At 25.9% G+C, this 15,927-nt stretch overlaps 1 protein-coding gene across 1 annotated transcript in view; it reads right to left on the minus strand.

Moving 5' to 3' along the window:
* Positions 1–1,839: 1,839 nt before the first annotated feature.
* LOC111624959 (clavesin-2-like) overlaps positions 1,840–15,927 on the minus strand; it is a 33,124-nt gene continuing 19,036 nt past the window's right edge. The window contains exons 6-7 of the mRNA XM_023367954.1: positions 10,212–10,420; positions 1,840–2,397 (exon numbers count right to left, since the gene is read on the minus strand). Of these exons, the coding sequence (XP_023223722.1) occupies positions 2,298–2,397; positions 10,212–10,420 (309 nt within the window). The 3' untranslated portion in view covers positions 1,840–2,297. The remainder of the gene's footprint in view (positions 2,398–10,211; positions 10,421–15,927) is intronic.

Raw genomic sequence — 15,927 nt, forward strand, 5'->3', positions numbered from 1 at the left:
CCTATCGCAATTGATCAATTATGAACAAACTGTTTAGATCTATTTGTCTAGCCTCTAGGGACAAATTGCAACAGGAAAAAACTGCGTAATTTTATTATTTATATTTTAATTAAAATTAATGAAAATTTCTTAATTTTTATAATCATTTATAAGTTTCACATTCAAAATTTATATTATTTTTCTTTCTTTTATAAAAATAAATTAAAATATTAAAAAGTAGTCAAATGAGATATAAAAACAGCACAAACATAAAAAATAATATATAAATTAATAATAATTTTAAAAAAAACACATCTTTTAATCTTTTCTAACAGAAACTGATCCTTTGCAATAGTTATAAATTAATAATAATTTAAATTACTACATTATAAATAAATATATTAAAAATATTTTAAATAAACTATATTATCATGAAAATTATCATTATCATCATTAACACAACTTTCTACAACTTTAAACATAACTTTGTAAAAACAAGTTGCTATCTCTATACACTCTCACCTCTTCAATTATATTCACAAATAATTTATTAATTCAAATTTTTCTGATTTTAGACACTTCAGGATATCTTTATATTAATAATTATAACAATCTGTTCCTATTTATAGTATAAGATATTTAAAATGTATGATTGCTTTATTATAATTTTAAATCATTAAAATTTTATGAGATTCTAAGGAAATTGATAAAATATATTTCCTTTTAAAGTCAGAAATTATTATTATGATATAAATATTTCTGGTTTATTTAAGCCTTCTTCAGTTAAGATTCAAAAGATGTAATTTAAAAATGGAAAACATTAAAGTATTAAAATAAATTTTAAAAAAAGGTAGTAGTATTGAAGAAACTAACTTGGAATAGATTTGAAGAAGGAAGAATTTTTAAAATTTATTCTGTTTTTAAATTGTATTATTTCAAATCTGTTTGAAGAAAACTTAAATAAATAAAAAAATCTATATAATAAATAATTGCTGGTTTACAAAAGCAATACTAGTACTACTTTTTAGTAATTTTAAGCTAGTTTTGAGTACAGAATATTAATTCCAACCCTAAATAAGATTTATGTAAAATTTATGTTTGTAAAAATGTAAACCAACATTTTGAAATTTTTGTTTTGTATAAATATTTCTCAGTATGAACTTTTTAAAATAATTCTTTTATGAGCATCCTGTAGCATATTTTCCAACAAAAACTAAAAAATCATTTCATATTTAAATACAAAATACTTCATTAAAATAATTTTATCATACAATATTTAATACACAAAATTCAACAAAAAAAAATTATATAATTTATTAATAATGACATTTCTATTTTAAAGCACTACTTGTGCAACAATTGCAATGTGCACTTTTATAACTATATTTTTGCTATATTTATTTTTTCCCATAAACTTAAGGAAAATAATAAATAAATTCATAATAATTAAAACACACAACATATTTTATATTTAAATCATAATAAAAACATTTCTAAAATATAGTATATACATATAATTTTTAATAAAAAAAAAAGTGTTTTAATTTGTAAATATTTCTGTTAAATTTTAATAATATATTTTGTCATTACATTATTGCTAGTTATTACTGTGCCTAATTTAAATTTATAATTTGTTTTATTCCTAATATTTACAACAACTTGGTCCAATTTTAAATTTAATTTTGAAATTTCAGCTTTTTTAAGCTTTACATTTTCTTAATACTGTAGAATAATAGAATGTTTATAAAATAAATCATCACCATCATCATCATCATCATTGTATATGACAATCTATACTGTATATTATCCCATGAAATAAATAAATTTGAATAGATCTTTGGTTTATATACATCACAAATTTTTTTTTGGGCAGTATTTATTTGCATCATTATATTTGCAATTAATTTGGTTAATAATCACATAGTTAATTCATTAGTTATATTTTATATAAAATATATAAGATGAATGCAAAAGTTTCTTTGAAAAGCATTACATTAATTCAAATGGCATATTCTATCAAAGTATTCTTTCTGTCACATCAGAAATACTTAATGAATTTTTAAATTTTGCAGCCACCTCAAATACATATATATATATAGACTTTCCTTCTCAAACATTACACATGTTGCATTCACATTGAGCCAATTAAATTTTTTCATAAAATTCAAATTAAATTAAATTATAAATATGTAAAATATATATTTTCAATGTTTTATGTATATATTTATATATTCAAATATATTATGAATTAAATATCTAGAAATAAGCTTTTCAATTTAATTATAACAACTTATATTACATACTAATTAACAATAATGTCATTCAGATAGAAAAAAATCTTCATCAAGTTCAGTAATTGAAGGTCGTCCATGTTGTTCTCTGTGTAGTTTGGTTGGGCACGTTTCTGATCGATGGGCCCTTAATATCATTGAAATATTAATTAATGATAAAATATTATTAATGTAATATATTTTGCTATATAAATTTTACTTATAAAATACATAAGCAATATTTCTATAAATGAAAATCAATAAATATTTTTACAATCGACCCTCCTATAACACTGCTGATTATTTCATTTTATATGAATTGCATGTTGTACAAGTCAGTTAGATTTTACAAATACATGTGCCGGACTGTGAATGGCTCATGTATTTGTAGAATCTAAGTGACTTGTACAACATAGAATTCATATAAAACAGAATAATCAACAGTGCTATAGGGGGTTGACTGTATTTTAAAATTATTTATCTAATTTTTTTCTTATCATTTCACATACATACTATTTGCTTGATTTTACTTTTTCAAAATATCAAATAAATTCTGCTAAAACAACACTGTTTATTATGCTGATGTAACTAATTAATTTATTGACAAAACAAAACAAAAAACTGTTTTATTAATAATTTTATATCTGCATAAATAATCATTACCAGTTTTTAAAATAAAAACCAAATTTTTTACCATCTTACATTTATTAGTTATTAACAATTAAATTGGAAGGATGAGCAGAAGAAAAATATTTAAATAAAGAAAACATTAGAATTAAGAAATTTGTATATTTCATACCATATAACTATGTTTAACAGGAAAATTTAATATATTAAATTGCAAATATTAGAATTTTTAACTAGGTAAAAAATATATCAAACTTCTGTTTTTCTAAATATGTGATGTGATCTATAAAAAGGTAACTTAAGTTGGAAAAATCAATTTTCACTTTTTGAGTTCATCTTATTTTACAGACTAAGAGTAGTAGTACATAAGAGGGTATATACAGACAAATGTCAAACATTATTAGAAACATTTGGTGTGTTGAAACCTAAAAATCAACAATTTTGACCACACTGCATTTTTTTTTGCTCTACAGAAAAATTTACTTTTCCAATGTAAGGTGTATTTTCATGGATTTACAACATTCTCATAAACTGAAAACTATAATTAATTCTTCAGATTAAAAATACACTGTACAGCAGTTGTAAGTAAAACTATAAAAATTTAATTACACCAAGAATCTCCCCAAGAAGCATGATGCATGTCTGAATGCTTACAGTGACTTTTTAACAAACAAATGTGCAGCTTCCTCATATATTGCTTTGTTTAATTATTCCATAGCAATGGATATACTGTTTCATTTCTCTTAACAAATTTTCTCAAATAGATTTAATTTGATCAATCTTTGTAATATAAACATTTAGGTGAGATGATTATAGATTTGTTATGCCTTTCTGTCAGAAGTTCTAATGTTAAATTTTTACATATAATGTAACACCTATTTGAAAATATAATGTTCAACTATAGATGATGCTTTTCAAAATTAGCAACACAGGAAATTTTAAATTATTAATTTAATTCAGGTATCATGTTAATGTTTTAAAATTTTCTTCTTAGAAAATGCTATCTTAATTAGTGTTTGTCTATACTGTAACTGATTTTATTATCAATGTATGTGATAAGATATACTGTTATATCCTGAAAAAGATTTATTAACACCCACAATTAATGTAAATAATCAGGCTATATTTTGGAAATAATAATTATGAAATACAAATAAATTTGGCACTAGAGGGAAATTTATTTGTAATTCATAATTATTATTTCCAAAATATAGCCCGATTATTTACGGCAATTGTGGATATCTATTTGCTATGCATTGGGTTTCGATTGATATTTATATTTGTATAAATGATTTATTTTTTACAACACAGAACTATCAAGTTACAAGACTGACTGCCACTCTCAAAAAAACTCAACACATCTGATGTACAACTACAGTTTTTTAAATAACTACTGTAGCAGCAAGACATATTGGTTCAAGCCAGATGGAGGGAAAAAATGAAAGAAAAGTATGTTGCATGAATGTAAGAGTAAAAATAGAAACAGTGTTTCTAGAAGTATGTTCAATGCATGTTAAAATGTAGAATAAACATTATGTTTTGGCAACAAAGCCTAAAAATTTATTCTCAAATATTTTAATGTGCTGTACATGGTGTCCAAAAGAACATAGATTATAGAAACTCATATTTATTTTAGGAAAATAGATACAACTACATGGTTTATCCTAATTAGTGAACAAACTCAAAAATTTTTCATCTTTAAGAAATCTTGCATTACTCTCATAACATTATGACAATTTTTAAACTCTCTTAAGGTGTTATGTAACATGTTATGAGTGACTGTTCTTATTGCATTTATTATGTGACCTTTTAACATTTAAATATATGTAACATGCATTTGATAAACCAGTCCTTACATGATGTATTTATATATTTGAGGAGAATCTTGAGAAAATTTCTAAAAATAATTACCTATTCCTAAGCTGGAAATAATTGAATAACACTGAAACAGAGCAAAAATATATCACAGATGATTTGAAAAAAACATAACTATTTTCTATTTTGATGCTATTTGATTTGTATTTAAATCTAAGAATTCTATTTGTGTTCAATCTTAACTGTTTAAGTTTCATACAGTTACATTCAATTTTCACACATATTTATGCAAAGATGACATTTGTGAAATGTTGAATATTCATTCATAGTTTTATTAATTTTGGTTCAATATAAAATCTGTTTAACAATGAAAGCCAGAGTTATTCTTTCAATTATAAATATACCCATAATTAGAACTGTCAATTGCAAATGATATGAAATTGTCATAAAGTTATTTGCAATTGACAGTAGTAATTATGGGTGTATTTATAACTAAAAGAATAACTCTGGCTTTCATTGTTAAACAGATTTTATATTGAACCAAAATTAACAACTATATGTATAACAAAATTAACAACTATATGTAATAATAATTATTATTACATATCTTAATTGTTTGAGTTTCATAGAGTACCATTCAATTTTCAACATATTTATCTGAGGATAATATTTGTGAAATGTTGAATGTTCTTTCATAGTTGTTAATTTTGGTTCAATATAAAATCTGTTTAACAATGAAAGCCAGAGTTATTAATTAATTAATTAATATATGTGTGAAAATTATATATTTATAACTGTAACAGAACTACTCGGCCACTGGTGGTCCCTAAAATATGTAATAATAATAATAATAATTATTATTATTATTACATATAGTAGTTCTGTCCCTGAACACTGGGAGTTTGGTCATGGGTTCATGCCTTGCCTGGATGAGCTGGCCATATGACATTTTCCAGGTTTTCTACACATCTGTAATGCCTTAATAGGGGCCAGTTACCCTTAAAAGACCTCCTGGAAGGCATTTCTCCCCATGTAACATTGCTTATCCAGAGAAGGCAATGGGGAACCACTCTGGTACTAACTTCCCCCAGGACATCACTTGGTGTGTAAACTAATTTGTACTAACCTGCACTGAGTATTTATCAACTCAGAGTGACCTGATATGGCACATGAAGAGAGGTGACCTGATATGGCACATGATATTTTAGAGGACACATTATTCATTTACAGATAGCTGACAAACACGATCAACTTGCAAAAATTATTATTAAAAAATTAATGAAATATTTACATTATTCTACAGAATCCATAATATATATTCCAAATAAAGTTTTAGAAAATAAAATATATAAATTGTATTGAGATGGAAAGAATTCTATCTTTTTAACACACTATCAGTAGTAATGTTTCTAGTACACTATATAATAGAGACATTAAACTATCCCAAATTATTAAAAACATCTGTATTCAACTATAAAAGCCATAACTTCACACATCACTAATATAGTCTTGAATTTATTCATTTCAAAATTAGTAGATCATATTTTTATCAGAAATTTATGAAAATGATGACCATTGCACTAATTTTGTTCTACAGTTTGATAGAATAAAAAAAACATTTAGTGAAAAATATAATTTAATTCATTGTTAATTATATCAAAACAAAACTAAAATGTAAATTATCGCAAAAAACTATTATAACTATTATTCTGTTAACTATTTTAATAATATGTATTCTACTAAATTAAAAATGTACTTCCTCCTGCAACAGAGAAAATTTCCTTATGCAAAATAAAGTTTTGATTGATTGATAAAAAAAAGCTTTTAATTTAAAGTGCACCAAGAATTTATATAATCAATTAAAATGATTATTATTTGTTTTCATTCAATTGCAAAGGACAAAATCTAATTTCATCAATATGATTTGTAAACAGAAAATATGAAACGGCAATTGGAGAAAGAAAAAAAATTTTTATTTCAAAAATGCCAAACTGATTCTGACAACATAATTTTATACAAACAGAATCATTTACAAAGATTTCATTCTGTCAAGTCTAACAATGAAAATAGTAATAGAAATTTTAGATCACTAGATCAAAAAATTCACCACAGCCTTAATTTTAAAAATATACAGGTATACATACATAATACTTTAATTTTTGATAAAACATTTGATTTCTTTGTATTTTCCTCAAAATCTTTGAAAAAATTTTTCTACTGTGCTTTTACCAAAACTTAAATTCTAAACTACTGCCTTTATTCCTTTATCACAGACTAGTTTTTGCCTAAAATCAAATTAACGTTGAAAAATAAATAATTTGAAAATACAGAAAATATTAAACATGAAAAAGAAATTCATGGTAATAAATTTAAACAAATTTAAAAAATTCCAATAACTCCCTAAATGCACACCCAAGTAAAGCACCAAAGTCAGACTCCTACCCCTAAGTAGGATCCCCAGCTTATTTTGAAAAAGATACCTACTAGACACCTAAAGAAACAGACTAGCATTAAGTGGAGTAAATACTTTACAATCTTGTCATCAACTTGTGGAATCATTATTACTCAGTTCTGGTTTCTTATCTGTGACAAGTAAGTGGATTTTCATTCTTGCTATCCAAGAAATTGTTGAAAGATGACTTTGTAGCCTCATCACTTACAAACAGGTAAGAATTCATTCCTCATTATTAACATATGTTAGTAGAATAAAATTAATAGATTATGTGCTTTGTTAACAGTTTCTGACACAGAACAATTGATGAAACTATGTTGTTCTAAAACATTCTGTTTTCCTAAGTTGGAACCCCATGCACTCCAAAGTAGATCTCTATTTTTTTATTTTTATTATTTTGAGTTTGATTAATTAGATCTTTGTTATGTTTAGAATAACAATGATAGATAATGAAAAAAGAAAAACAGAAAAAACTAGTATGACCTCAGAATCCATGACTAACTCCATAGAAGTTGAGAGAGAAGATTGATGGAAAAAGCAGTAAAAATATTTTTGATTTCAAAAACTACCTTAATGAGAGTATCACACTAAAAATGATGCTGTCTATATGTTTTGTGACAGAGAGCAGTCTTCAGATTGCCACAGTGAACTACAGGTGAGATGATTACAGTGCAGATTGGGGTTATAAAGAATATTCAGAAGCAGAAAAATATACATGTGAGTTTTGCAAATAAATATTTTATGCTATATTTTGTTGTTTTCTTTTTTCCATAAACTTTCATTTATATCTCAGGGTTTGTATTTGGTAAACTTTTTCCAAACCACATATTTGACACACTTAAAATTATATTAAAAATATATAAATTTTGATAAAATTCATAGTTATCCTTTTCACTTTCCCAACTTTTCATCCAAGGTGAATGAATGTTGAAATACCGTGTTTCCCCAAAAATAAAACATCCTCTGAAAATAAGACCTAGCATATAAGGCTTCCCCCAAAAGTAAGACCTAGCATATAAGGCCTCCCCCAAAAGTAAGACCTAGCAAAATTTTTTTTACTTGTAACAATCATCAACAGATGGTTGAAAGTGACGTTGGCTTTTTGAAAGTACAGCCACTGATTGGTCAGCAGACAATCACGCCACACGGCATGATTTGCATAAAACTATGGCTTGGAAATCACAGATTTGCATAACGTTACAGCTGGTGATGGCTAATTGGTCAGCCGGGAATCACGCCACATCACATTTGCATAGTGCTATGGTTCAGTAAGCACTAATTGGTCATTGAGCTCGATGTCGACGCTATAAAAAGGTTAAGTTGAAGTGAGAGTGGGAAGTCCACTCCAGCATGGGAACTTCGTAAGTTCATTTCGGTTTTATTTAAGTTCAGTTCAACACGACTGGATATGTGTCACTCTCATCTAAGTTCAACTTGGGAATTTTTTTGTTATAAATGTGAATTCTTCTTCATGGAAAAAATAAGACATCCCCTGAAAATAAGACCTAGCGCATCTTTCAGAGCAAAAATTAATATAAGACACTGTCTTATTTTCAGGGAAACACAGTAACCATAAACTGGTATTAAAAACTCTCTCTTACTTTATGTTATTTTCTTTATTTTTCTCATATTTACATTTCAATCTTCCAATCCTTATTAGTATGTTATTACACATCATTTATGGTTATCATTTATTGCAAAACTATGATATCTTATTTTCCTTTTTTTATTATTTCACTCAAATGATATTATTTTAATATTATCTTGATCTATTATACATTTACATTTCTTTTGATGTTCTTCCAAGGTTATCAATGATGTTGTAGTCATAATGCTGTTAAATGTTCTTTGACTTTAGTCTTAAGTTGTCTATCTGTTTCTCCTATATAAATTCCTTTATTATTGTTATCATTATTACAATTACATTTTAATTCACACACTACACTCACTGAATCCATTTTTTCTTCTTTATTTCATTTTTTCTTTTTCCTACCTGTATATTTTAGTTTCTTGGTTAATATAGGTACTAATTGATGTCTTACTTGTTTAAATTTTCTTTTTTGTTTTTCAAACAGTCCTTTAATATATGGAAATTTATAAAATTTATCTTTATCTAGTTTTTTATTTTTCACATAAAATTTATTTTTTTCATATTTATCCTGTATTTTTTGAGGATTATCTTAGGATAATCATTAAGTAAATATTTTTGATGTGCTTTTTACATCTTTTTCTATGTCTTGGTCCAAAGTTGTATGACAATAAATTTTCTTTGGTTCTGTTATAAAATTATTTTTTTTATATAATTAAAGCAATATGAATAATAATTTATAACTTTTCCTATATTACATTCATTTTTTATACGTTCTAAATATTAAACTATTCTTGTCTTCTTACATTAATATCTAAATAATTTATTGATTTATTAATTTATTTTTCTGGTTCAAATTTAATATGACTACTTATTTTATTTGTTTTTTCTAATATTTCTGTCTTTAATTACTTCCTTATCATATAATATTATATGATAAGAATAATTTTTCTTAATCTTTTTTAATAGATTTTTGACACAGTTTGCTAAATTCAAAAATTCTTTTTATAAAAATTTTTTAATTCCTTCTAACAAAGGAAGTACTTGAACAACTAATCAAAAAATATTTTCATATTGGAAAAATAATTTTAGCTCTAATATTATTAAAGGTGTGAAAGTAAAATAAATTGATGGAAAAAGCAGACTGAGGGTTGACTTTGGTGCACTTCCTATATATAATTTCACAAAGTAATCTGTTTTAAAGTTCAGTTAGATCACTTTACATATTATTAAACATTTTTCATTCTGATATGATTTCCTTTAAATTCAAATGAAATTTAATTTCCTGAAACTAAATTATGAAAACATTATATTGCATAGCTATGTTATCTTATAGCATATGTTATCTTAATTGTATGGTATAACAAATTTGACATTAGTGAATTTTTAATATCATTTTAATGATTATTATTATTATTATTATTATTATTTAAATTAAATTTCAAACTGCTTTATAAAATTAAATATTAAATTTTCTTACCTAATTGGAGAAGAATTGGAACATGGTTCTTCATTATGTCTAGGCCAAAAAATGTGCTTGTCACTAAAACTAAAATTTTCATCTCCTATCAACTGTTTAGCCCAAAACTCGTTATTATAAGGTGGTCCCGATCCTCCAAGTTCTGCAGGCAAAATATCACGATGAATGTGACTATGCAGAGTGGTCATGTTGTTCCCATGCATAAAGATCTGGTATTAAAATTTGATTAGATTGTAATCAATAATTTATTTAATAATTTAACTTAAATAATGATTCAAAAACTAATATTTAGAGTAACAAAATTAAATATTGCTCTGTTCAAATTATTGTAAAATTTGTACTCATTCCATTTTTTAAAGTAAACATAAATAATGAAATAAAATTAAGCTGTTTAATAATTTGTTATAACCTTTTCTTGTAACTATCACTTTCTATCCATTATTATATTANCAACTATATCTTTTAAAAAAACATAGGAAAATATATGCTGCTTTTATTGACATCCAAAAAGCATTTGATTCAATATATGTGCCTCTACTGATATATAATCTCAAATCCTGTGGTGCAAGTACTCGATTTACTTCAGTAATTTCAAAATTATACTTAAATTATATTATCAAGATAAAACAAGGCAACAATATCTTTCAAAATTTACTTTTATCCCGTGGAGTCCTCCAAGGTAATCCTCTATCTCCATATTTATTCAACTTTTACCTTATTGGTATTGACCGTCTATATACTGAACCAACTGATGGAATTGCAATAGGAAATAGAATTTATCGTTATATTCTTTTTGCTGATGATCTTGTGCTTCTGGCTCCTACAAAAATTTCACTACAAAGGAAAATAAATCAACTTAATAAATTCCTACAATCATTATATTTAACAATAAATTCTTCCAAAACGAAAATAATCATATTCCGCAATAACTGTAAAATATCTGAAAATAACACTAAAATATATCATGAAAATATACTCTTACAAACTGTAAATGAAATAGACTATTTGGGTGTCAGGTTTGAGTGGAACTTATCCTTTAAAGCACATTTTAATAAAATAAAAATTAAAGCAAAGCAAGCAATTGATAATCTATTATTTCTATGCTCTAAACTGAAAACTACCAACTTGAAAGTTCATATTAAACTATTTAACTCAACAATTGTTCCAATAATATATTATGCAAGCCCAATATGGAGTTTAGATTATATATTTAAATTAGAAATTCTTCATGTTTATTATTTACGCAAACTACTTCAACTTGAAAGAACAGTTCCAGGCTACGCTTTGAGACATGAAGTAAATAGAATTTGGTTTTTTCCCTTTGTTTTAAAACGTATAATTAAATTTTACTACAGAATTAAATTCAAAAATGATAATACAATAATATATCTTCACCATCAAAATATTAATCATAGTAAAAATCGTAAATTCAAACAACTATGGCAATACAAATTAACTCATATTTTAAATAGTTTTGGTACATCAGTATTACTATTCAACGACAATATTAACGACTGGAAATTCGGCTACTCTCTCCTAATAAATTCTGCAATTTCACAAGCAATAAATAGAGATCAAGATTCATTGTATCAAAGCAGTTATCATCCATGGTATATTAAACTATTGCAAATTCCATCTTTACAACCCTATATGTTTCAGCCAATAAATCTAAACGTAAAACGTCTAATAATTCAACTCCATTTAAATAAATATTCTGTGTTTATTAATAATATATATATCGACCTAATAAGAACTTACTGTCCCTTATGCAACTCTGAAGAATTTTCACTACTCCACTTAATTCAAAGCTGTAAAGAACTTTTAAAACTATGTAATTACTATAAAATACCCCAAATATGTCAGACTAATTCAGAACTGGAGTTTAAATCAAGTTTAAGAGATCTTAATAAAACGGATCTTTATAAAATTTACAATTACTTTGTAAAAGTTTCAGAACAATACTATTTGTCAAACCAAAATTAATGTTTGTACAATCATCTGCTGTTTTGGAAAAGCATTTGATTTACCACGTTTGTAAATATAATTGATGTCTAAACTAAATGAGAATTGATTTGTAATTTAATATTTTTAAATTTTAAATTTACTATTCCTAGATGTATTTTTCTCAAATTATTTGTAAAATTCCCCCTCATAAGNGTAGGAATTAAGGAGAATAAAATAAAAGCCTTAATACGAGCAGAAAAAGAAGGCAATAAAAGTAAAGTTAAAAGAGAGAAAAAGGAGTTCACTGTAATGGAATACAGGGCTCAGTTAAGTAACATTTACAGAAAAATAGGAATAGAAAGCAACAAGAAAATAGCATATAAGAGAAACACGACAATATTTCAAATGCTAAGAAACGACAAAACACCCGTTGACAGGAGGCTGATCCCAGGTGTATACAGAATACCGTTGTATGATAGGAGGCTAAATAAGGAGTTATATTATATAGGAGCCACTAAAAGATCATTAAATGAAAGATTGAAGGAGCACAAAAAGAATGTAAGCTTTAAACAACCAGTCACGGCTTTGGCCAATTACGCGATAGCAGATCCAACAGAGATCGACATCAAATGGAGCAAGGCAGATGTCATACAAAAAGTGAAAAATATAAAACATCTAAAATATGCAGAAGCCTGGCACATTTACAAGAGCAAAGAAAAAGGGCGTAATATAAATTTCCGTGAATCGAACAAAATAGCGTCGGCATGGAAAGCGGCAACTTTAAAATTATAAAATTATATTTATGAGCATGCGCAATCGAGAAGAACGTGCAGTTTGGAATCTCCGTTATGCAAATTTGAAATATATTTCGATTGATAATTCGATCCTGATGAAGGTTTGTGAATCAGACCGAAAACGTTCGACAGATGTAAACTAGACTGCATTTTAAAGGTATAGTGAATTTTTGTTATAAATATCATTTTTGTGCATTTAATTTCCACTTAACAGTACTGCAGACTTGAAATGATGCATCACATAACCAGTACACTATAAACTTGCTGATTCTTTCCACATGATTATTTCCTATGGCTTGTAACTTATGAAAACCCTATATTTTATAATATAAAACAATGTAATATTTATATTAAACAATAAAAATTTTTCTTAAAACTAAACATTTTATATTTCTTTGAGTTAAAATTACAATGTCTCAACATAAATGAACACAATCAATAAAAAAATATATCTTGAATAATATTTTATGTCTCTTATTTAAAATATAAAAAGAATTGTTACTTATCAAAACAATTCTTTTTATATCAATAAACTCCCCTCTCTTAAAAAAGTTAATGGAAGCAGCTTTAAATTATTGATAATGAGGAAGTTTGAAAACTACTGTAAACATATCGTTCAGAAATATAGATACATTTCTGATCTTTTTCATATAAACTTTCTTCTGTTTTAATGTAGATATGTCAATATTTATTTAAGAACAAGAATATCTGAAGACCTAATAATAGATACAAACAATAACAGTATTAGTATTCAGCTACAGTAAAAATTACACATATATTTTAGACATTATTATTAATGAAATAAAAAATAACTGCTAGTCTAAAAAATTATTAAAACTGAATATAAAGTATGGGGGCGTATCTGACTCTTGGCACTGTTGGTGAAATTTCCTGCTCACTTCATTTGTGATAATATCTTAAATCAAATAATTGATTTAATCATTTTTTGACTTTTAAAAAGGAAACTAATAATTTATAGAACTATATATTTAACAATAGTTTGGCATTAATGGCTATGCAACGATCTCCAGTCAAACGTGGAAGACCACCGCTCACCAGAACCAAATCAGTAAGTAAACGTAATGACGATATTGCAACGAGTTCCCGTTTAATCACTGACTACAATCTACAACCGGATAAAAATCTACAAGACACTTATATGGAGGCCAGGAAAATTAATGAAATATCAGACCAACATAATACTCAAGAATATTCAGGTGAGCCAAATGTACTTGATTCCTTACTATATAACCCGGATGAGTTACTAGACACTTCATCTGCCATTCTATGGAATAAGATATCTAACTTAATAAAAACATCTAATGACAAACTATTTAAGCAAATAAATGATTTTAAGGAGGAACTAAACTTAATTCATGTAAATTTAAATGAAAACAGGGAAAAACAGGCAGAAATGGAAGAACAGATTATGAATTTACGACAACAAATTAACACTATGCAAATTCATTAGATAGGCCATATGTTGGCCATGCCTGATATAGAATATTAAAAAGAACAAGCTCAATCCTCACAACACACCAGCTAATTTGACTATGAATATCATTTTTGTGCATTTAATTTCCATTTAACAGTACTGCAGACTTGAAATGATGCATCACATAACCAGTACACTATAAACTTGCTGATTCTTTCCACATGATTATTTCCTATGGCTTGTAACTTATGAAAACCCTATATTTTATAATATAAAACAATGTAATATTTATATTAAACAATAAAAATTTTTCTTAAAACTAAACATTTTATATTTCTTTGAGTTAAAATTACAATGTCTCAACATAAATGAACACAATCAATAAAAAAATATATCTTGAATAATATTTTATGTCTCTTATTTAAAATATAAAAAGAATTGTTACTTATCAAAACAATTCTTTTTATATCAATAAACTCCCCTCTCTTAAAAAAGTTAATGGAAGCAGCTTTAAATTATTGATAATGAGGAAGTTTGAAAACTACTGTAAACATATCGTTCAGAAATATAGATACATTTCTGATCTTTTTCATATAAACTTTCTTCTGTTTTAATGTAGATATGTCAATATTTATTTAAGAACAAGAATATCTGAAGACCTAATAATAGATACAAACAATAACAGTATTAGTATTCAGCTACAGTAAAAATTACACATATATTTTAGACATTATTATTAATGAAATAAAAAATAACTGCTAGTCTAAAAAATTATTAAAACTGAATATAAAGTATGGGGGCGTATCTGACTCTTGGCACTGTTGGTGAAATTTCCTGCTCACTTCATTTGTGATAATATCTTAAATCAAATAATTGATTTAATCATTTTTTGACTTTTAAAAAGGAAACTAATAATTTATAGAACTATATATTTAACAATAGTTTGGCATTAATGGCTATGCAACGATCTCCAGTCAAACGTGGAAGACCACCGCTCACCAGAACCAAATCAGTAAGTAAACGTAATGACGATATTGCAACGAGTTCCCGTTTAATCACTGACTACAATCTACAACCGGATAAAAATCTACAAGACACTTATATGGAGGCCAGGAAAATTAATGAAATATCAGACCAACATAATACTCAAGAATATTCAGGTGAGCCAAATGTACTTGATTCCTTACTATATAACCCGGATGAGTTACTAGACACTTCATCTGCCATTCTATGGAATAAGATATCTAACTTAATAAAAACATCTAATGACAAACTATTTAAGCAAATAAATGATTTTAAGGAGGAACTAAACTTAATTCATGTAAATTTAAATGAAAACAGGGAAAAACAGGCAGAAATGGAAGAACAGATTATGAATTTACGACAACAAATTAACACTATGCAAATTCATTAGATAGGCCATATGTTGGCCATGCCTGATATAGAATATTAAAAAGAACAAGCTCAATCCTCACAACACACCAGCTAATTTGACTATGAATATCATTTTTGTGCATTTAATTTCCATTTAACAGTACTGCAG

Source organism: Centruroides sculpturatus, unplaced genomic scaffold (genome assembly GCF_000671375.1).
Source record: "Centruroides sculpturatus isolate CEXI.00-Female unplaced genomic scaffold, Cexi_2.0 scaffold371, whole genome shotgun sequence".
Taxonomy (NCBI): Eukaryota; Metazoa; Arthropoda; class Arachnida; order Scorpiones; family Buthidae; genus Centruroides; species Centruroides sculpturatus.